Below are 25,568 nucleotides of genomic sequence, written 5' to 3' on the forward strand. Positions count from 1 at the left end.
TAGGCCACGACTTCCCCATTTATTATAGACGAGTGGGTCGATTTTGTCTTCCCCTTGTTGTTTTTTCTTTTTTAACTAAACAGTGTAGTAATTAACCCTAACCAGGTGTAGCTGAATGTAACAATCCAAATGTCTGGGAGGAAGAATAAGAACTTGGTGAAATAAAAAGTGTAAAATTCAAGTAAAGTATGAGATGAAAACTGCAGGAAGGCTGAAAGTCATGAAAAAGAGTTTCTTTTAAGGAAAAAAAGGCAGAAACAAAGAAAACGATAATCCAGGGAAGGAAAAAAAGAGGCAGCGATAGTGAAATAAAATTTACCGGGTAGCCATCGTGTCCTGGTTTCCCCTGTACAAATTCAAAAGATGATCAAAATGCAGAAATGAAATGTGTGAAAGTGGATTATATAAGCACTGATCACACGAGTCATGATGTTTGAATAAATATAAATGATCACTAGCAAAAGGAACGAGGAAAGGTGTGTTTTTTTCTGCTAATTTATCAGAAAACAGAGAAATACAGAAATGATAAAATGAGCTTCACTGCGAACTCTCGCTCTCTGTTGAAAGTCAGTTTTTCAGAATTGAACGTTTACTCACATAAGAAGTCGATTTCGGTTATTATGTGTTAATTCCATAGCGTTCCTAGAGTTTAAAACACTTCTTGAGGTTTCTTGTAGTTAATTTAGAGAAGCTGCATCTCCATCTCACTACGACTAAAGTGACTAGAACGCACTCGTGTGGTCGTGAGGGCTTGAACGCACAGCGAGAACATTATAAAACTGACATAAAAAAACTACAAATACACAACATGTCTCTGGTAGCTTATTCAGTGTGTGTGTGTGTGTGTGTGTGTGTGTGGGTGCTTTCACTTCCTCACTTACCCTCTTACACAAGACACTACAAAAATCAACACATTGGATTTAGATGAGTGAGGTACTTACTGGAGGTCCTGCAACAAATCACAGAGACAGAAGATTTCAATTAGCATGTAAAATTAACTAGCCAGATAAAATACCATTAACATGTTCCGCTAGTTAGCTAGTTCTGTTTTGTAAGTTAGCATGAAAAATTGTCTCGCTATTGAATCGTATATTAGCTAATTGTTCCATTATCTAGTTAGTTAGGGCTCATAAATTTGCTTGTTCAATAAGCTAGCTACAAATGTTTTGTAAATTAGCATGAAAAATTAGCTAACTAGTTAAAATCCGTAATTAGCTTGGTCCATTAGCAAGCTATTTAAGGTTGAGAAATGAGCTTGTTCAGTTAGTTAGCTAGATATAGTTGGCTAGCTAGCTAGGTAGGTTCTGTTGATCAGATTTTTTAATTAGCTAGAAAGTGTAAATTCTGTAGATTAGCATATTTCTTCAGGTCCTCTAGAATATTTATATTTTCTGACTTTCACTCAGGTATGGTGTCAGCTCCTTGCCGCTACTTTTAGTTGAGTAAGATTCCGACACGACAGTCACCATTTTATGGAAAGACAATTTTTCTGCACCGTTTACACTCCTGCAAATAACTTGCTATTAACTTGATGCTAGCAAAAAAAAAAACCCCAAAAAGCACAAAGAAAAGTCTAATTCCAAGGTTATTCTCATATTTTCTCATGCTCACTTCATTATCCACTAAATGACTCTCTGTCTTTTGTCAAATAATTGAATGGTATTGGAACGGTCCATGTAAATCCATCCATCTGCTCAAGGCCAAAAGACAAGAACAGATTTCACTCCAAACATGACAAAGATCAGAAGTTTGATCCTTTTGCAGAACAGAAGGCTTTAAAAACAGGTGCGTTGGATTGAACCCGTGATTCGTTTTCCCCTCGTGTGCAGATGCTTTTCATAAGACGGATCAGTAATAAAGCTCCTCGGGATTTAGAACCAGCACAAGGACAAAGTCCCGTTTAAACGTTTCAAGATTAAGAGCTGACAATGTGCTAAAAAGCCGTCTTATTTTATTATAAAGCGTAAACTACTGTAGCTCCGAGCTCCATCGAGAACGAGTGAATTTTAGTGAAGAAAAAAGCGACAAGGTTTGTGGAAAAACTACTGAAGTTATTATTGGTTTCTTTTTCTGGAATTTTCTTCTCTACTCTTACTTTACTTTGTTGTTGTTGTTGTTGTTGTTATTGGTTTTTTTTGTTTGCTGTCCCAGAGCTCCCATCTATCCCATCTCGGTGTATTCCCATCAAACCCGACCGACTAACAGCAAAAGGCCAAAGTTAAGTAGAACCACATTGAGTTTTGTAACAAGCTGCCATCACTTCATAAATAAAAGGTTCTGCTTGCGTTTGAAGGCACAATTTGTGGAGCAGATGCAGAACAAGCGTTATTCTTCTGCTATTGTTGCGTTGGTTCGGTGGGAAAGGAAAGGTTCTCGATTTGAAATGAGATGAAAATGAGCGGAAAAAAGTTCTATATGGTTGTATAATAAATAAAGGGGGGATTAGTCGAGTCATATAGCCTGATCTATGAAGTACCATAGAGTTTAGTGCTACACAATCAATCTCCTCAATGCTACTGTCTCTCTAATGCACAGGTTTGTGAAGGTCCAGGTTCATAAAACTCCTCCATCATGATCAGTGAAGATCAGACTGGATAAATGACTATCGACTATCATGAACATTCAGTAGGTAATATTTAGATGTTAATGATTAGTTTGTGATTATATATTTTGATGCATCAGTACAGTTTGTTCAGCTATTTGAAGTGAACACGAAACATTATTGAGTGTTTTATTTTTTTTTTTCTAAAAAAAAGTCTGAAGCAGGTCCCAGGAGAAGGTCTCAGTGCTCAGTGCTCGCTGAACTGAAGTGCTCTGTGTGCTCATTAACAGCTACACTGTCTAATAAAGATTATTAACACTCTATAGATATTAACACTATTAAACATTAACACTCTCTATTAGATATTAACACTATTAAACATTAACACTGTAATAAAGACATTAATATTAGACAAACATTAGATATTAACAATCTGCATTAGATATTAACACTATTAGATATTAACACTATTAGATAAAAAGGTATTAACACTATTAGATATTAACACTTTTAAATATATCAACACTATTAGATATTAACAATCTGCATTAGATATTAACACTATTAAAGGTATTAACACTATTAGAAATTAACACTCTTTTAAATATATCAACACTATTAGATATTAACAATCTGCATTAGATATTAACACTATTAAAGGTATTAACACTATTAGAAATGAACACTCGTTTTAATATATTAACACTATTAGATATTAACACTCTTTTAAATATGTTAACACTATTAGATATTAACAATCTGCATTAGATATTAACACTATTAAAGGTATTAACACTCTATTAGAAATTAACACTCTTTTAAATACATTAACACTATTAGATATTAACAATCTGCATTAGATTTTAACACTATTAAGGGTATTAACACTCTATTAGAAATTAACACTCTTTTAAATACATTAACACTATTAGATATTAACAATCTGCATTAGATTTTAACACTATTAAGGGTATTAACACTCTATTAGAAATTAACACTCTTTTAAATATATTAACACTATTAGATATTAACACCCTTTTAAATATATTAACACTATTAGATATTAACAATCTACATTAGATATTAACACTATTAGATATTAACACTATTAAAATTATTAACACTATTAAAGATATTAAGACTCTATTAAATATTATTAACACTCTATTAACAACGCTAGCACTAATTTTATCAGGTTATTTGTGTTTGTATGAAGATGTTGTAGTTTGGATTTGTTCAATTACGGCTAAATGATGCTGTGGAAAGATCGATGACAACAATGATGTACATCTCAACCAAGAGAAAGCAGTGTGTAAGGACTCTGCCCGGACTCTGGCCACGTGCATCTGTTTATGTTTCTCGTCACGTGTCTGCCCCGCCTTCGTCTGCTCCTCCCTGATCCTTATCACACCTGATCCTTATTGTTCTCATTGTCTTGTGTATTTAACTGTGCCGCGTTGCTTTGGGCAGCGCGGCATCTACTGTGGTTTGTCCTGTCTTTAGTCTGCGTCCTGTTTCATGTTTTCAGTTATTAAACCCTGTTTTTATTTATGCTATCCTGCGTTTGGGTCCGCTCTGTTTTGTGTTCGTGACACAGTGAGGAAGTGTGTGTTGGGGAAATCTGAGTCACTGTCTGTGTGAGATAATGAGACGATTTACAAATCAAACGACTCACTGTATTAAATGAAATACTAGTCATTACCACAGAGATGAAGAGATTAACATAAAAGCTGTGATGTTTGGTGCAGCTTGTGAATTTCTGCAGATTTGGGACGAGATAGTTTGTGTAACATCATCACAGGAACATGACCACAGCTGTCGTAGAAAGCCATTACATTACATATGTGTCTTATAAATTATGGATTATAAATTACAGCATCATTCTAGTAAAAAAAAAAAGTAAATAAGTCTTAAGTAGAACGTCAGTCTCACCAGGATCTCCTCGTCGTCCCATCCTTCCACGCTTTCCCGGAGGACCTGAAATGAAACCAATACATCATGTTTAACAGGCAGCAATAAAAACAACACATGTAATCAGTTTCATCATTCCTAAAGCCTTTCACATAAATCCTTCTGTCTCTCAAACCCTTTTATTCTCCTGTGGATTGGTTTAAATCTTAAACTCTTGGCACGTTCATGATGAAGCCTCACAAATCTATTTATTTAATAATAAACAGGACGACATTTAAGGGAAGGGAAAGCAAAGCCGGAGTCTGATGTGATTCGTTATCTTGGTTATTTACAGTGTTGTTTTTCCATATTTAGCAGAAATTTAGCAGGAATTGAATCTTTTGTCATTTTACATCTTAAATACTTCATTTATAGACTTTGCTTGTGGATATTTGCCAACAAGACACCAATTTATTTAAAACCAGAGTTCTCAAATGTGATTGGTCAGAAGATTTGAAGGCAGTTCTTTTCAATAAATTTCAGGTTTATAGAGACGTCACTGAATCTAAGACTAATAAATAACTAACTATCTAACTAACTAACTAACTAAATAGATAGATAAATAAATAAATAAATAGATAAATAAATAAATAAATAAATAAATGTAGTTTTGAATATTACTTTTTTACTATATGGCACACAGTAATTATTATTATTATTATTATTATTATTATTATTATTATTATTATTATTATTATTATTATTATTATCACATTCCCTGGTGTCACCCAGATGAGCATCGGTTCCCCTTTAAGCCTGATCCCTGTCAAGGTTTCTTCCTCATGGGGTCACACAGGGAGTTTTTCCTTGCCCATTACCTCTAGTTTGCTCGTTAGGGATAAATTTATGATTTATATCCAGAATTTATTCATTGTGTTGTTAGATGCTTGAATCTGATTGGTCAGAATCACAGCACAGAAACTTGTAACACGATCGTTGATGTTAAAGCGCTCGATCTAATACGTTGATCTTTTTACAGTAACAGTTCACACAAACAGGTTTTCAGTAAAGCCTGAACGTGTTTTCCCAGACCTCTACGCAATCGTTTATCGCAATAAATCCACAGATGACATTCATTTGTCCAAAAGTACTAGTCTTCGCCTTCTTGGCTAATAAACGAAGCCAAGCCTGTCTCCTTCCTCAGCACTAAATCACTTCCATTGGCTGATCTGCGCCTCGCTTCTGCAGGAGTGTGAAATATGAACCGTTCTTGCAGAGACCGCTGACTTTCTAATGAGCTTCGGTGGCTTTAGTGGCATATGAGCTCTCTGTGTTTGTATGTTGAGTGTTATTAAACTAAGCTAATCAGCTCCTGCTGCTCTAAACCGCCCCCTGCATGGCCAGGAAAGGAGGATTTCCTCCTCATCCCTGTGCAACACAAGACCAGACCTGATTCGACTCAGTAATTAACCATTGAACTTCTCAGTCTCTTGTTATTTTCTCTGATGTGACAAATGAACGGATAAGAGTTTTAATCCCAGACCAAGGAACTGCAAATCTTCTTGTGCTTTGTGTAAAGTGTTATCAAGTTCCTGATTGGTTGAACCTGATTGGTCATTAGGGGTTGATTAATCTCCAACAGTGTAGGTTGCTCAAACTAAAAGTTCAGGTTCTTCACATAATCCAAGACTAACAATAAACATGTTGTTGTTATTTAACAATTAAACGGAAGCTCGCATCTGATTGGTCTGTAGAAATAACCAACATACAGTACAGTAACTGGATGACAATGACAAATTGTTGTGGTGTAAGAGGAATAAAACACTTCATAGCATTACAGTTAGTTCATCTTCTCTGTGGTTAGTCAGCCTGCTTCATCACACCAGACCGTCGCTGAGTATTTTCCATATTAAACACCACAAAGAATAAATTAGAGAGGAAATTAACTGAACTACGGTTGGTAGAGCACTTGTTTGATCCCTTTATTATTTTTTTAAGGATTCGTTTGCTTCCTGGAACTCATCCTCACTTCTTCTCTGCTTGACCTTCCCCTGTCCTTCTTCTTTGGTCTCTCCGCCCGGGATCTTTATGATGGATGCATGTTCCAGCATACATATACCATGACACAGGAACTGCCACCCTGCCCGCATGGTCCGCATAACTCTCCGCGGCTTGCGCTTTGAGCTCCAACGGGTCGCCTTGCCAACCGGTGTCTCCTTACAAACTGCTCCCGGGGCCAAAAACGCAGGTAAAAATATACCCTTGTGCCACAGATGCCCTTCCTGAGCCACAGCCGTAAACACTGCAGGGCAAAAGGAAAGGGGCTGCAGTCTGACGGCTCAATAACGCTTAACCTCCTGAGGAACGGCTGTGGACGCGGGGTGGCGTATTCCTTTTTTGCATTCTATTTATTATCACGTTCTTGCACGTTATCAGCGTTTGCATGACTTATACAGCGCCTACAGGAATAGGTGCAAAAGTTTGTGCACCCTATTTTTTCTAAAAGACAATAATACAGTGACTTTGTTACAACTGATGTAAACGTTAATAAAGATGTTCTGGGGATGTATCCTACAACAAGACAGTCCGACTAGGCCGGTGACAACATGTTACCATGGTAACCAGTTTAAAACCTCCCTTCTTGTCACAGGCTTAGCATCTTTTTTCACTGAGCACCATTTTATTTTAACTTTTACATCAATTGTAAAATCCAGCGCCTCCGCCTTGTGTGTGTGGAGTTTGCATGTTCTCCCCGTGCCTCGGGGGTTTCCTCCGGGTACTCCGGTTTCCTCCCCCGGTCCAAAGACATGCATGGTAGGTTGATTGGCATCTCTGGAAAATTGTCCGTAGTGTGTGATTGCGTGAGTGAATGAGAGTGTGTGTGTGCCCTGTGATGGGTTGGCACCCCGTCCAGGGTGTATCCTGCCTTGATGCCCGATGACGCCTGAGATAGGCACAGGCTCCCCGTGACCCGAGAAGTTCGGATAAGCGGTAGAAAATGAATGAATGAATTAATTAATGTAAAACCCAGCTACTGTATTTTTCTTTTTCAAAAACAACAAACCCGTAGGCTCTGCGTGTGTCATGCAAACATGAGGGCGCAATAATAAATAGAACGCAAAAAGAAATAATGTTAAACAAACCACAGTGAGATAGGATTTATTTGAGTAGTATTAGTAGTATATTGAGTAGGAGAAGTCGTGGCCTAAAGGTTTAAAGGCTGCCCACTGCTCCGGGTGTGTGTTCACGGTGTGTGTGTGTTCACTGCTGTGTATGTGCACTTTGGATGGGTTAAATGCAGAGAACGAACTCTGAGTATGGGTCATCGTACTTAGCCGTATGTCACATCACTTTATTACCAGTTGTTTTTTTTGTCTAAGGGTGTGCAAACTTTTTGTTGCAAAATTCATTTCGTTTGAAGAAGCAATACAATTATATTTGGGTAAAGTAAAATCTCACGGATGGAAATGGCACAAATATTTGCTCTGAGCTATATCTTGGAATCCTCCATCATCACCGTGCTTCATCCTCAGTCCCCTAACTGCTTCACCCCCGACTCCTCACCCAGGCACCAAGCCCTGGATTGGATTTCCCACCAGGCTGTTTTAGCTACTGTGACAGTTTCCATAAAACAAACTTTTCCTTGACGTCCGGACAACTCTTTCTTCAGCCACGCAAATGTTTGCAATAATTGTCCAAATCATAACACGGAACCCGATACTCTGCGTCCTGTCTCTGTTTCCGAGACTAAATCAAAGCTCAGAGGTGGAGAGAAATCTAATTTATAACTCTGTGTGTGTTCCAGGTCTTTAAAACGCCGTCTATCAGGAACCTTACAGACAAAATCACAGCTGTTTTAATGCTAAATACTTCTAAGGTGTGCTCAGGTTTATTTTGGCTACTGCTGAATTTCAAAATCTTTATTTTTACTATAAGAGTAAATGCTGTTTGAGCTGTAAGCAGTTTGTGTGATGATTTCATAAAAATAAACCTCAATTACATGACGAAATATTCATTCATTCACTCATCTTCTACCGCTTATCCGAACTACCTCGGGTCACGGGGAGCCTGTGCCTATCTCAGGCGTCATCGGGCATCAAGGCAGGATACACCCTGGACGGAGTGCCAACCCATCGCAGGGCACACACACACTCTCTCATTCACTCACGCAATCAGACACTACGGACAATTTTCCAGAGCTGCCAATCAACCTACCATGCATGTCTTTGGACCAGGGGAGGAAACCGGAGTACCGGGAGGAAACCCCTGAGGCACGGGGAGAACATGCAAACTCCACACACACAAGGCGGAGGCGGGAATCGAACCCCGACCCTGGAGGTGTGAGGCGAACGTGCTAACCACTAAGCCTCCGTGCCCCCCCTTGGTGAAATATGTAATTATTTATTTATTTATTTATTTATTTGTAATTTTTGTTTAATTTAATATTTTTTTTACATAGCAGAAAAAAAAATTATAAATATATTATATTTATATTTATATTATATATATATTTTTATAAATAATTCACGGTGTGTATTTTTTAATGAAAAAAATGCAGGAATTTATTTGCACAGCCATCGAGTATCTCAGCAGCATGTGAACATTCCACTGGTGTATTATAACGTGTGTGCGGTTTCTGCATAATGAAGATATGTGTATATATTTTATGTCGATTGATCAGCGATACCTCCGGGAAGAAAGAATGTGATTTCACTGCAGGGTTTTTTCTTGTTTTTTTTTTTTGGTGGTGGTTTTCTGGTCATTTAATCTCTACGTTAGTGAATATCTGCACTAAAAATAACATCATATAATATTAGAACAATATTTTATAACTCTGCTTGTCTTTAAAGATTTTTATATTTTGGATGTTAGGATTTTTTTTAATAATCTGCATGTCTACAGTATATTAAAGTGACAAAATGGAACTAAAGTGAATATAAAGTGTTCTGTGATGCGTATTAGTTAGAGGATAAAATACACACTTTTTCATCTTTTGGAAAAACCATCTTTTAAATTTTTATTTATTTATATATAGCTTTTATTAGGGTGTAATTACATGTCTTTAGAAACCTATAGAAAAGGAAGCAGGTTTAAAAAATATATATATATATATATATATATATATATATATATATATATATATATATATATATATATATATATATATATATATATATATAGGACATGTAAGACATGTAATTACACCCTAATAAAAACAATCTCACTTTCAGACGTTTCAGCCAAAACATCCAGACCACACTGAGCTGAATCTCTGTAAGTACAGATGAATTTATCCAACCATACTTGTGTGTGTGTGTGTGTGTGTGTGTGTCTTTGTTAAGTCATGCGTAAGTGTTTGGCTTAGCGTATCTGCGCGCTCCTTTGCATGACGGTGTGTTAATTCACTCGATCCCCAAGATAAACGCCCCAGACCCCCCTGGCACCAGCTGCCTCGCCGTGAAACGCTTCCACGTGTTTGTTGACGCTGGAAGTGGTGGTGTTTGTGAACGGCGGATTCCGGCGGCACGTGTTGGGTGGCACAGCCGTTACAGGGTCATTCCCATGGTCAATGGCAAGCAAAACCATCTAAGAGGACATTTAACCACAAATCAGTCGCAGTCAGCGGGCCGATCGCTTCAGGCGTTTCCGTCGTTTTCCCCTGGAGACGTATCGCATTACGGAATAAAGAAAGACCTTTCTTAGATTTATTTGGTCAGATGTATCTCCCCTTATAGATTAAACGACTGAACAGACAGCCGAACATCGCGATTAAAGTCTCGTTTGAATGCAGGACATACTCGAGTTCACAAATGTAAATGTAAACAGACTGATATTCTATTCAGCTCAATATGATTTCTATAGATATTTCAACAATAGGAAGCGTCACGTCATAAAGATGGAGATTTCAGTCACTAAGGAACGAAAAAGACGCAAGAGAGACGAGGAAAAGCTCCAAAATACTATACTTCGAGAGGAAACGGATTAAAATTGGACACCATTTAGTGAGATTATTAATGAGATTAGAGGAGTAAAGACAAGCGAAAAAGTTGATATATGAGCAGATTAAGCTGGATTCAGATTTAGGTCAGTGTTTAGTCAAGTGAAGGTCCATACTGTATATTCACAGTGGTTTCATAAGAAAAGATCGTATTTTGTAGTTGTTTGTAGTTGTAGTTTATTTATTGTAGCATTGTTTTTTTTTTTTGTTGTTTTTTTTTAATTGATTATTTTCTCACCTCAGAAGCAGATTTGAATTATTTTGAAATAATGAAATTAAAGTGAAATGAAAGTATTTGCAAACTATCTAAATTTAAGCATTTGTACGGTGGCCGGGAAGTGCAAAACAAATTAACAAATCCGAAAACAAATTAACAAATCAAAAAAAAATGTAACAAATCCCAAAACAAATTAACAAATCCCAAAACAAATTAACAAATCCCAAAACAAATTAACAAATCAAAAAAAAATGTAACAAATCCCAAAACAAATTAACAAATCTTTTCTTTTGTTAACAAATTAACAAAAAAACAAGTCTGACTTGTTAATTTGTTTTCGGATTTGTTAATTTGTTTTGGGATTTGTTAATGTGTTTTCGGATTTGTTCATTTGTTTTGCACTTCCACCGTACATTTGCAATAATACAAACTAATTAACTGCACAAAATACAACCGAGCTTCAAAAATACAATAAAACGATAACAACAAAAAACATACCTAATTTATTTTTCTCCTACAATTTTTATGAAAGTTGAGAGAACTGTTTGTTCTTCACAGGGTTGCCAGATTGATCTTAAGTAGAAGTGATTATAATTATTATTATTATTATTTTTTTTTTTACAAATGCAAGCTTATACAGTACAGTGACTGTGATTGATCTAACAGTAGATCTTGTCTTCTTTCATATATACAGACACTATTGAACCACGATCACTCGAAACCTACAATCTACATTTATATAAGGCTTCATACAATCCTACATTAATATTAACACTGATATAGATTAACACCAGTGCAGTAACATGAGTAATAATCCTAAGCAACATGGGTTTACTTTAAGACCTGTTTTGACATTGGCACTCGAGATTAATGATGCCATGTAATATCAGAAACGTCCAAACACTTCCGTCCATGTTCCCTATTTCTGTCTCTAATGTACTTTTGGCAAGGAAGTCAGTGATGATAAGGACTTGGACACGGGAGTTGGCTCGAAGAAGGTCGATAAATCAACAAGGGCTTCTTTAGGTCGGCCGTACAGACGTATCGTCCGAGGAAGACTCGAGGATCAGTTTGAGATACGATCAACTAAGGAGAAACTAAAACTCATGGATATAAATACTCGACAAATCCACATGAATAAGGTTTATCTCCATCACCATACAAATGACACGATGAAAGCTTTCAAAAGACACCTCGAAACCTCAAAAAAGATCGCTAGGCCACTGACTTATTTAATTTTTTTATTTATTATGTCGCTTTGTAGAAGCCAACATTCTGTTTTCTTATTTAAGCTTAGACAAAAATATATCAAGAGTAACTTCCCCTAGAGCTTTCGAGCCACATGCATCAAATTCGGATATGTTGTAGAACCTGGTCTGAAGTTTGTTGCTATGACTTTTCTAAGCAATCCAAGTACCGGTACTTCTGGTACCGAGTCTCAAATTGGCCTTTTTTCCCATAGACTCCCATTATAAACTTTGGAGGTTTATAACTCGGCCAGCTTCTTTAGGGTGAGACTCTGAACAAACTTTTAAATCGGTGTACCGACTGGCCTTCCGGTTGTCCCGCAGCCCCGCCCCCAAAATATGCAAAATCAAAAAACTTTTTACAACATGGACATGTGACATATCAAAACACTCAGAACAGTGAGGGGAACTTCCTCACGTGTATTCTGATGACGTCACGTGTTCGTCTCCACTTATCTCCAAATGATTTGGCACCCTAGCTTTCTGTTAACTTGCTTCCAAAAGTAACACTGACCCTTATGTCCACTCGGCTCCAAAAAGCACCGGCCTTTGCGAATACTTGCATCGTCAAAGCCGACATCAAAGTTTGTCGTGACGAACTTTACAAATCTAGTTTATTACTGATATTGTGGTAAAATCTTTAACACTAACACAAAGCCATAACAACACGAGTACCATAATGTGATGAGAACGATATCATCAGACCTCAAGCTGATCTGAATTAAAAATAAAAACAAACACAATCGCAAGCAGATACGTGTCCGTCCTTCGAGACCCTCGACGCGTGAGATGGATTTCAGAAAGAAATACTCTTGAATATTTAATCCAAAATGTTGGGTTCAGAGCACAAGGGCAGGTATTATACAGTTCCCCTGAAGCAGGGAGGATTAAGGGCCTTGCTGAAGGGCCCAACACGGCAGCTTGGGAGTGCTGGGGCTTGAACCCTTATAACAGAAATAGATATGGGACGATATCGCAGATGTCTGAGTGCAGGGTGCGTCTTTATGCATTCAGATGCATTCAGTTACACATCTAAAGTTTTATAGAAAGCTTTCACACTTCAAGGAACATATCGATGTTCTCTGTAAAATAAAAGCGAATCTTCCATGTTGTAGAAAAAGCCAAGTGTTCGGTACTAAAGAAACCCAAAACCAGCTCGAATTCTAAGTGGACGATAAGAGATCTGAGGAGAAGCAGATGAACATGCCGGTGGTCTTCTTTCTCTGATTACACACTCGGGTCTCGCCGTGTTGTGCAGCTTCATAAAATAAAGACCAGGCAACGAGCTGGTTTGAAAAAGGATTAAAAGTTTAGAGGGGGTAAAAATACATTATAGGATTAGTAGATCTGTTGGGATCACAGCCATGTTCTGGCAAACACACACACACACACACACACACACAAACGTGTGAATAGCCACTATTACTGCTCGTCTCTGTTAGTTTTACAGTCTCTTTATTTATCCATAAGAATACCACAAGTCTTATCAACAAACTCTTCGCAAATCAAATAGACTTTTACATTTTACATTCGCTTATTTCTCGACTCTTTTATCCAGGATTATAAGGTTCGGATTCCAATCATTTAGTTTGTTTATATCATTTTTAATCTTTGCTTCAGAGTGAAAACAGAAACAGTCCAGAGTGAAATAAATAACTTTGCGATACCTCGTGTCACGTTCTAGTCTCTAAACACCTTAATCATTCATTCATTCATTTTCTACCGCTTATCCGAACTACCTCGGGTCACGGGGAGCCTGTGCCTATCTCAGGCGTCATCGGGCATCAAGGCAGGATACACCCTGGATGGAGTGCCAACCCATCACAGGGCCACCGTGCCCCCCTCTAAACACCTTATTTTATTTTTATTTAATTCCAAACATCATTCCTCAGAACAATGAAATCGCTCTCTAAACACGGACATGTGATCTGTTGTGTAATAGTCACATTTAGATTCAACTCAGTGACGCAATTCATTGAGTCTCAAATCTGGTCTGAGTAACATGCACCTTAAAAACCTTCAGCTTGGTCAAAGTACCGTATTTGAACCTTAATAATCACAGTTCTCAGTGCTTTAGCTCTGACTAAACATTTTCTTGTATTAGTCCTGGTGTCTGATTCTCTTATTTTGCAGTGAATGGACTGATTTTATACACCAGACCTTAAGGGTTTGAGGGACTGTTCCAGGTCTGGCTTGCTGTTGTTTTTAGTCCTGAGTGTGTTTTCACTGCGGTGGAAGCGATCTCTAGAAACTTTCACATGTGAGAGCACTTCAGTTCAGCGAGCACTAAGACTAAGATGCTTACGAATAATCGTGCACTTGTCATGTAGACGTTAATAAAAAAAAATTTTAAATTAAAAATGAAGTCGCGGATTTCAGAACTGCTCTTATGACCCATATGAAGTTAATTATATGGCAAAGAATATAGATTTTTTTTTTTTAATCTACAGTACAAACATTTCGAGTGGTTAAACTGAGGGACATGTTGCATGGTAATGACAGGATGAAAGCAGGATAATTAACAGTAAAATGCTCCTTTTTTCATTCAGGTTGTTTGACAGGTTGTTTGACACAACCTGTCGTAAAAAAACACACAGTTGTGGTTCGCTGATCAGGAAAATATGGTTTAATAAAAACGAAATATCACGTTACTCTTCAAGAAAATGCACTGTAAGGACTGGAAACAGTTAGAGAACGTAGTTAAGACCTTTCTCAAACCAGTCTACAGTCTGAAGATTTACACTGTTTACAAATGGAAGAATTCCATCCTCGGTTCTCTGATTAGGAGTCGGCGTCCTACGTAGATCTGTCGGAAAATATGGAACAAGTTTTGATAAAGTATCGAAAGATCTTCATCTGTCTCTGCCATAGTGTGATTAGTGTGTTCTCCAACAAGCAGAAGAAGTTTTTAGCTGAAAAAAAAACAAGCATGGAACGTTGTACATTCTTTTGATACGTAACGTAAAAGCTGTGAGCGTTGACGACGTCATGCCGTCAGTGCTCAGAGCTTTTACGTTAAGTATCAAAAGAGGGCGGAGGTACAGTACGCAAGGAAAATCCTGGATGAGAACAAAATTTCAAGATGGCTGACGACACTCCGGTAGACAAGACATGTCTTACAACTGCATTTTAAATTAGCCGTTGTGTGATTTATTCTTGGGGGCACGTTGGCTTAGTGGTTAGCACGTTCGCCTCACACCTCCAGGGTTGGGGGTTTGATTCCCGCCTCCGCCTTGTGTGTGTGGAGTTTGCATGTTCTCCCCGTGCCTTGGGGGTTTCCTCCGGGTACTCCGGTTTCCTCCCCCGGTCCAAAGACATGCATGGTAGGTTGATCGGCATCTCTGGAAAATTGTCCGTAGTGTGTGATTGCGTGAGTGAATGAGAGTGTGTGTGTGTGTGCCCTGCGATGGGTTGGCACTCCGTCCAGGGTGTATCCTGCCTTGATGCCCGATGACGCCTGAGATAGGCACAGGCTCCCCATGACCCGAGGTAGTTCGGATAAGCGGTAGAGAATGAGTGTGTGAGTGAGATGAGTGATTTATTCTTGATCATTTAAAAAAATTCACATATTCTGATTAAGTTACTCTAGCGGCGTCACGCATTTCACGTCATTCACCAAAAAGGTTTACACTTCTGGTTAGCAGCATACCGTTAGTGTTGGTTTGATTCATACACTAGAAGCTCGAGCACATTGTGCAAAGTATAAAAGAATAGTCTGAAAGACGTTATTTGTGACGGAGACAAGCATATAGAGCTTCTAAAAATGTAATGTGCTAAGTGCTGCTTAGCGTAAACATTCCACAGCAATACTATTTCAAATGTTCTGGTTTCTCCATTGTTCTTTAGATGGTTAAGATTTCTAGATTTTTACAAAAGTTTTTTTTAAGGTAATGCTCATGGTCATAGGGTTCTTTGATGAACCTTCTTTGGGGTTCGCTTTAGAGCTGCTAGATAAAAAATAAAAACAGTATTATAGTGAAGCACGGTGGTGGGAGCACAGCGCTGTTAAATCTCCACTCTAATTGGCCGAAACGTGTTGATTCATCGCCTATATCCCTAGCAGCCCTTACATGGGTTCTGTCTCTAAGCCATATCACCAGTTTATATCAATTTCTTAATTTGTTAACATTTGATTACAACAAAACAATGAAAACAACAACAACAAGAATGAAACAAGCAACCTGATAAATGAGAAAGCACAGACCTCACACCTACAATATGGATCAATGCATTTCAAGTAAGACTAGATTTGTAAAGTTCGTCGTGACAAACTTTGATGTTGGCTTTGACGAGGCAAGTATTCACAAAGGCCGGTGCTTTTTGGAGGCGAGTGGACATAAGGGACAGTGTTACGTTTGGAGGCAAGTGGACAGAAAGATAGGGTGCCAAAACATTTGGAGGCAAGTGGAGACGAGCATGTGACGTCATCCGAATTCTGCTGAGGAAGTTCCCCTCACTGTTCTGAGTGTTTTGATATGTCACATGTCCATGTTGTAAAAAGTTTTTTGATTTTGCGTAATTGGGGGCGGGGCTGCGGCACAACCGAAAGGCCAGTCGGTACACCAATTTAAAACTTTGTTCAGAGTATCACCCTAAAGGAGCTGGCCGAGTTTGGTGTAGATAGTTCAAAAGCTTATAAACCTTCAAAGTTTATAATGGGAGGCCACTTTGAGACCCGGTACCGGAAGTACCGGTACTCAGATCGCTTATAAAAGTAATAGCAACAAACTTCAGACCAGGGTCTACAACATATCCGAATTTGGTGCATGTGACTCGAAAGCCCTAGACCGCATTAAATTTTATAAATTTTTGTCTAAGCTTAAATAGGAAAACAGAATGTTGGCTTCTACAAAGCCAACATAAATATCAAGAAATCTGGATGTGAGGCGGATCATCATCATCCTCGAAATACAGAGAAATCAACAGCAGGGAAAAGAAAACGAAGAAATTCCTTATTATGCCGTACAGTATATAAGAACAACATTAGACTCACAGGAGATTAAACTGTTGTGGTTTGATCTTCAGCAGAACGTTCAGTCAGAACATCGAAAGCATACACGAGTTGAAAAGGTTATGTAAAGAGCAACAAGCTCCAGTACAGATGCCTCCTAAACACATGGGCTGGAAAGATCAACAGGTCTATAAAACATCTGAATGTGATTAAAACCAATAATCTAACAGGTTCCTGTAGGTCCTTACAGGTTCTTACTTCACCCTTTTAACCTGATTGTGTTTATTTAAAGTACTTGAAAGTTAAATACCTGGCACCCGAAATGCCATGTGAAAGATCTGAGGAAGATCAGATTACCGAAAAAGTGAGCCATCATCTTATCTTAAAGTTCATCCTAAAATTATAAAAGCTATTAAACTTTATACTGATTAAATGAAGTAGAAGCCTTTATTATCTCCTCATATTCATTACAGCACAAAGGAATTCTTTTCTTTGCACATCCCAACTGAGGAGCGCAGGGGCAGATATTGTACAGTGCCCCTGGAGCAGGGAGGGTTAAGGGCCTTGCTCAGTTGCCCAATAGTACCAGCTTGGCAGTGCTGGGGCTTGAACCCTGACCTTTCAATCAATAACCCAGAGCATTAAGCACTTGAGCAACCACTGCCCCATTTGAGCAACCACTGCCCAACTTGACCAACCACTGCTGCAGCGGGCAACCACTGCCCCACTTGACCAACCACTGCCGCAGGGGGCAACCACTGCCCCACTTGACCAACCACTGCCGCAGGGGGCAACCACTGCACCACTTTACCAACCATTGCCCCACTTGACCAACCACTGCACCACTTTACCAACCACTGCCCCACTTGACCAACTGCTGCACCACTTTACCAACCACTGCCCCACTTGACCAACTGCTGCACCACTTGACCAACCACTGCCGCAGGGGGCAACCACTGCACCACTTTACCAACCATTGCCCCACTTGACCAACCACTGCACCACTTTACCAACCATTGCCTCACTTGACCAACTGCTGCACCACTTGACCAACCACTGCCCCACTTGACCAACTGCTGCACCACTTGACCAACCACTTGACCAACCACTTGACCAACTACTTGACCAAACTTATTTTAAAGGAAATCTTCAATTCAATTCAATTTAATTTCAATTCTATTTTATTTGCATAGCGCTGTAAACAATTAACGTTGGCTTGAAAGGAATATTAAACAGACTTCAAGTTTCATTAAACCCAGTGGTACAACAGTGCTATATAATTAATAAATAAATATGTGTATACATGTGTATATGTACATGTGTGTATATATATATATAAATCGTCGCTGTCAGGCGGAATCCTCGTATCTCCAAATCCGTTATTTTTCAGGAAATTAAAAAAACGCCGTACCTTATCTGCAGTGCACAGGGTTTAGTCCGCGTTGCAGTGGATTGTCTTGCGCTAAATTCCTGTCCTCAGACGAGCACCAGAACTAGCGGGGGTCAAGATTTTTTTTTCTTTGAGCCCAGTGTTTTGAAGACATTTACCTCAGAAGACGTGTTGATTCGTTGCGACTCTTCTTGAGGAGAAATATGCCGTGAAGCTCTCCCGCGGAGTGAGGAAGAGGTGGACAGTTGAAGTGTCCGATGGAGTTATGAGATTTGCGCTCAAGCTATTTTCAAGACTTTAGATTGGTTAATAACTTGTAAAAATAACAGACCCACGTGGGGACTGACCAATAGCATCGATATGTGAAAAAATATGAAATTGACCAAATTTGGACATACGAGGTTTCCGCCCGACAGCGACGATATATATATATATACCTAAGAATTCTATCTAAAATTTCAACTGTACAAATTACAAATTTGACAAGTAAAAATTCCGCCGATCTGATATCCATGTTTTCAGTTTTACACATTTTTACCATCCAGTGCCTCATTTTTTAAAGTCTCCAACATGACATTTACACATATTATCTAAAACGCTACACATTTCTATCTAGCAAAATGCTTATGGAACCAAGTCTGCGTCCTGAACTGAAATCTCTCTGAAGTCATCCAGGCAGAACATTTCTCTTCCTGTTCTGGGGCTTATTCACATTAACACGGCAGTCAGGAGCCGAACCCGATAATCGGACGACATTTATTTAAGAACTCTTAACTTTCATTACGCTGCATTACACATCTGCTCTTCCAGCTCTTTCTGTGTGCGTCAGGGCCAAGTGCAGATTAAAAGCATATGCGAGGCGGTTTATGAATGATATATGATGATACCGATGAGGATGATCAGGATGAGGATGATGATGATGAAGCGTTTCTCTCTGGTTTGAAATCACACAAGCGTGTGACTCATATAGAGAATGGTTACAGGTTTAGAAACAAAATGAAATCCAGGTGAAGTTGTTAATAATGGTTAAAAGTGTAGAAAGGAAGTGGACAGGAAGAGGACAGGAAGAGTACTCGGGTAAGAAAAAACGGGTCCAAACGGTGCTATCGTTCGTCTTTTGCCTCGTACGAATTAACCGTATAAACTGATCTTTTTACGAAGACACAATTTTAGAAACGTTTTCTCAAATCACGACAAAGGTTCGACTTCAGAACGGAAAGGCTTTAAGAAGATAAATGAAACCTGTGACATGGTGCAAGCGGCTGAGTGAGTCAGATTCATTTCAAGCCAGAAAAAAACTCCAGATACGGAAAAACGGAGAAAACCGATATTTGCAAAGATGATTATGTTTACATTAGAAAATCAAAGTAAAACAGAAGAAAGATGGAAGGTGCAGACAGGATAGCAGATACAGGCAGAATCGTATCACTCGAGGATCTGCAAAGAGACACGGTTTATTAAACCTACTCTATTTCCATCCCGGATCTGACTTTCTGAAGTCACTTTCCACTTGTGTAAACATTTTATTACTGATAACAAGCACAGTAAGTCAAATGGTTTTACACGAATAAGGGTTGAAATAAAGTGTAATAAATAACATGTAACTGTTACACACCACTTTAATTTTAAAACTAATCTGAATTCAGGAACGTATGCACACATACAGTTGATGCTTTTTTTGTGTGTATTGGCTGTGTGGGCATTGATATAAATATGCAACTGTGGGTGCCATTACTTTTGCCCCAGCAGAAAGTCCAGCAACAACGACAACGTTAACACAATAATAATACAAGTAGTTGCACCTTTTTATGGATGAACCTTGAATAGCATTCTTATTATGTCATAATGTTACGTTTCACTACGTAGGGTGCGAAGAGAGCGAACAGGAAGTTATTTGAGATTAGACACAACTTCAAGAAACATAAATAAAAGCTAAATATGAGTGAAAAAGAAATTGGCGTAGATAAATAAGTAAAAAAAACAATAAACAATACAGAGCAAAGAGTTAAGAGTAAATGAGAAGCCTGTTTCATCTGTGGGTGCCAATATTTTTTCCCTATTGGAAAGTACAGAGAAACTTCGATGACTTTAATGTACAATATTAATACAAGTAATTAAGTTATGTTACACTATATAGGGAGCGAAGAGAGTGAACAGGGACTTATTTGGGATTAGGTTAGCACGTTCACCTCACACCTCCAGGGTTGGGGGTTTGATTACCGCCTCCGCCTTGTGTGTGTGGAGTTTGCGTGTTCTCCCCGTGCCTTGGGGGTTTCCTCCGGGTACTCCGGTTTCCTCCCCCGGTCCAAAGACATGCATGGTAGGTTGATTGGCATCTCTGGAAAATTGTCTGTAGTGTGTGAGTGCGTGAGTGAATGAGAGTGTGTGTGTGTGTGTGCCCTGCGATGGGTTGGCACTCCGTCCAGGGTGTATCCTGCCTCGATGCCCGATGATGCCTGAGATAGGCACAGGCTCCCCGTGACCCGAGGTAGTTCGGATAAGCGGTAGTGAATGAGTGAGTGAGTGAGTGAGTAAATATCAGTGAGAACAAATGATGGCTGTGGATAAATAAGTAAAAAATAATACGTGTGACATTTCTACTTCTTCTTAAACAAATATCCAGGGTGCTAATTAAGTACTGACATTTAGTCCTGGTGTCTAATCTCACAGTCTAATCTGTTCAGAGACATAAGCAGGATGTTGCTGTGATGATTGTGTGTGATCCTGATTGCGTGTCCTGGAGAGAACCAGAACCTGAGATGTGTAGGTGAGGAATATACGAGGTGAAAACGAGTGTGTTGTGTTGTAGAGTCGTGTCTGTCATGAGTGTGTGTGTGTGATTCACATTGTTCTATATGAACCCGGCGGTTGGACGACTGCCCGTGTGCCTCGTGGTTGTTAGATCAGTGACCTTAATGTTCTCAGGAGAGCAGCTGCTCCGTCTCTTCTGTCATCCCAGATTTAAAGTGTGTCCTCGCTGCCCCACAACCGTGGAGTTGAAAGTAAAAGGCTTGCTGCGTTTCATTAAGTTATTTGCTTTCTATACAGCAGACCAAAGGAAGCTCCCCTGCTGCTGCTTCCTATCAACAATGTGGACTGTGCTGAGGCCAGGTCTCTAGCAGGGGTCCCATATCTCTCTCTGTCCCTCACACACACACACACACACACACACACACACACACACACACACACACAGACACACACACACACACACACGATACACACGATACACACGACACACACATACAGTACACACAGGAACACACACACACGACACACACACACACACACACACAGGAACACACACACACAAAACACACACCACACACACACACGACACACACACCACACACACAACACACACACACCACACACACGACACACACACAACACACACACGACACACACACACATACACACGACACACACACACACACACAGGAACACACACACACGACACACACACACGACACCACACACATGACACACACACATACACACACAGGAACATAGGAGCACACAGGAACATAGGAACACAGGAACACACACACACAACACACACACACACAACACACACACATACACACACACACATACACACAGGAACACACACACACGACACACACACACACACCACACACATGACACACACACACACACACGACACACACACACACATACACACACAGGAACATAGGAACACAGGAACACACACACACACACACACACACACAGACACACACACAGACACACACACAGACACACAGACACACACACACGATACACACGATACACACGACACACACACATACAGTACACACAGGAACACACACACACGACACACACACACACACACACACAGGAACACACACACACAAAACACACACCACACACACACACACCACACACACACACACACACCACACACACGACACACACACAACACACACACGACACACACACATACACACACATACACAGACACACACGACACACACACACACACACACAGGAACACACACACACGACACACACACACACACCACACACATCACACACACACACACGACACACACACACATACACACACAGGAACATAGGAACACAGGAACACACACACAACACACACACACACAACACACACACATACACACACACACACATACACACAGGAACACCCACACACGACACACACACACACACACACACAGACACACACACACACACACACACAGACACACACACAGACACACACACACACACGATACACACGACACACACATATACAGTACACACAGGAACACACACACACGACACACACACACACACAGGAACACACACACACAAAACACACACCACACACACACACGACACACACACCACACACACAACACACACACACCACACACACGACACACACACAACACACACACGACACACACACATACACACACATACACAGACACACACACACACACACACGATACACACGACACACACACACACACAGGAACACACACACACGACACACACACACACACCACACACATGACACACACACACACGACACACACACACACATACACACACAGGAACATAGGAACACAGGAACACACACACAACACACACACACACAACACACACACACACACACATACACACAGGAACACCCACACACGACACACACACACACACACACACACACAGACACACACACACACGATACACACGATACACACGACACACACACACATACAGTACACACAGGAACACACACACACACACACACACACAGGAACACACACACACAAAACACACACCACACACACACACACGACACACACACCACACACACACCACACACACACACCACACACACACCACACACACACCACACACACGACACACACACAACACACACACGACACACACATACATACACACACAGGAACATACTGTAGGAACACAGGAACACACACACACAACACACACACACACACACACAACACACACACATACACACAGGAACACACACGACACACACATACACACACACACATACACACACAGGAACACACACACACAACACACACACACGCCGAACAAATTTCTGAACATGTTTTATCCCGACCATAATATTGTACACACAGGTTAACACAAATAAGCACACAACTTGTGTGTCCCGGAGAAAGTACAGTTTATAAAATATTACGAGGTCAAGATGCTCGCACGTAGAGACCATGAACCTCATCCTGTGAGCGGGTGGGTTGTTGTTTTAACGGTGTGTGAAATCTGGCTCTGGTTCCTCACAGTTCCTCATCCTCAGCTACATTACTCCACTTCAAAATATACTGAGAGACAATATACTGTATACAAAACTGCTTTTTCTTTTTCTTTTAAATCTCACTCACATAGCTGTGGTTTTTGTTTGGACCTGCTGGTGATATTTAATTTAAGAAATTTACTTGGATCTGTTTCCCAGAAAAGACCAAACTTGCTGCTTAATTTAAACCTTGATGATCCTGACCAGGCAGATACTAAGGATGACTCAGTGAATGCTGTACAATCCTGTTAAAAACCATGCATGAAATATAAAGACAACGCCTGGAAGCCAGATAACAGATATATAACTATATAAGTTGATGATCGTGATTATTAGTGATCGATACTGATGGATTCAGATGCAGTGAAAGCTTTTGAGTCTGGTTCCTCTCAAGGTTTCTTCCGCTTCCATCTAAGGGAGTTTCCTTCTTTGTTCATTAGGGATAAATACAAACACATTTAATAAACATTTAAATAAACATTTTGTAATATATTTCTTATGTTCTTAAAGCTGCTTCTAGACAATGTCCATGATTAAAAATGCTATAAAAATAAAACTGAACTGAGTTGAATTTAAAGTCTAATGACTTAAGTGCTTAAGTGTGTGAACACACGTGCGTGCGTTATTCAAATTAGTGTAAAATAAACAGAGCTAAAAAAAAAATTGTGTAGTGTCTCTGATGAATTAAAGCTCGGTAGGTTACTCAGTTCAGTATAAATATCAACAAAAAGTAAAAAAAAAATAAAAAATCGCATCTATGCATTGCTATTATGAGATTTGGTTAATGCAGGGGTTAGATGTTTTTGTTTAAACAGCGAAATCTGTAAAAAACCTAGCTCCATATGTGTATGCTCGTTTGTGTATGTTGCAATTAAACAGTCCTAAAAAAAAAAACAGATTTTGAATAAAAAGCTCCAGGTTTTCTCTTCTCTTATAAGAGCGTCAGGTTCCATCATCAGATATCTAAAGCTCAAGGCCAAAACCCTGCGACTCTGCAGACAATCTGTCCAGGTCTTCATCCAGTCAGGCAGAACAGCTCTCCCATGTGACGTCTACGGTTTCATCTTATTTATCGCAGGTCAGTTCAGTGGCCCGAGCTAATTACGTCCCACAGGCGGCGTCTGAAAAGAATCAGATTGACACGGCAACCTGCAAATACTCACAGCAAACCCGCGGGCCAAAGCCAAAGCGCTCGCTATTACATGGAACTGTGGAGCTTTGTCTTGATCTCTGAACCGTCTTTCTTTCTTTCATTACGTCTCTAGAGATTCTCCGTCGTCAACGCACGGTACACAGAACCATTGACATCTCCATGCAAAGATTTTATTTGACTTATTTTGAACCGTTGCATGTCGTTTATGTGTAGGTATGTAGACAAAACACTGTGTTGAATAAATGCTGTTTGGATGCATGTTGAAGTTCAGCCAAAACAAATCCATGCTTATGCTTGTTTATCCCCAAATAAAGCTCACATGTCAATAGTTTCACTTTACTGCCAGCTGTAAAACTACAGTGTCCTGTTGGGAACGCTCTCACTGCCCTGCTATGAGTCGGTAACAACATCAAACCGAGGCCTGTTCTCAAAATACGGTGTCTTTCTCACCAGCACAATATTTTCCACATTAAAGGTATTAAGCTAAGTAGAAGAATAATTTTATTAAGAATAATACGTCTTTGTCATTAAACCATAAAGCATTTAAATCACTGTAGTTATTAATCACCACTGTTACGTTACACTACATAGTGAGTGAACAGAGTGCGTAGCATGGGTGAGGCTTCAGCACCCCTAAAAAGGAGCTCAGCACCCCTAAAACTTGGAGTAAGAAATGTTGTTATTCTAAAATTTTTGTTCGTCTTTTACAAGGTTAAATAATGTCCAAAACATACTCAGTAGTTTGTGGTACGTGTGGTACACCGCTGTGGAGTAGCACAGGACCTGAGTGACTCGTCCATAGTCATAAACGGAGAGAAGTAGCGCCGGTTATAGTGTTAATTTCGTCACCTATTTTT

General features: G+C 39.6%; 1 protein-coding gene across 1 annotated transcript in view; it reads right to left on the reverse strand.

Annotated features, from left to right (window-relative positions):
* Positions 1–840: 840 nt before the first annotated feature.
* Positions 841–25,568, reverse strand: part of LOC132856077 (collagen alpha-1(XXIII) chain-like) — a 107,886-nt gene continuing 83,158 nt past the window's right edge. The window contains exons 3-4 of the mRNA XM_060885477.1: positions 4,475–4,519; positions 841–949 (exon numbers count right to left, since the gene is read on the reverse strand). Coding sequence (XP_060741460.1) covers positions 921–949; positions 4,475–4,519 — 74 coding nt within the window. The 3' untranslated portion in view covers positions 841–920. The remainder of the gene's footprint in view (positions 950–4,474; positions 4,520–25,568) is intronic.

Source organism: Tachysurus vachellii, chromosome 13 (genome assembly GCF_030014155.1).
Source record: "Tachysurus vachellii isolate PV-2020 chromosome 13, HZAU_Pvac_v1, whole genome shotgun sequence".
Taxonomy (NCBI): Eukaryota; Metazoa; Chordata; class Actinopteri; order Siluriformes; family Bagridae; genus Tachysurus; species Tachysurus vachellii.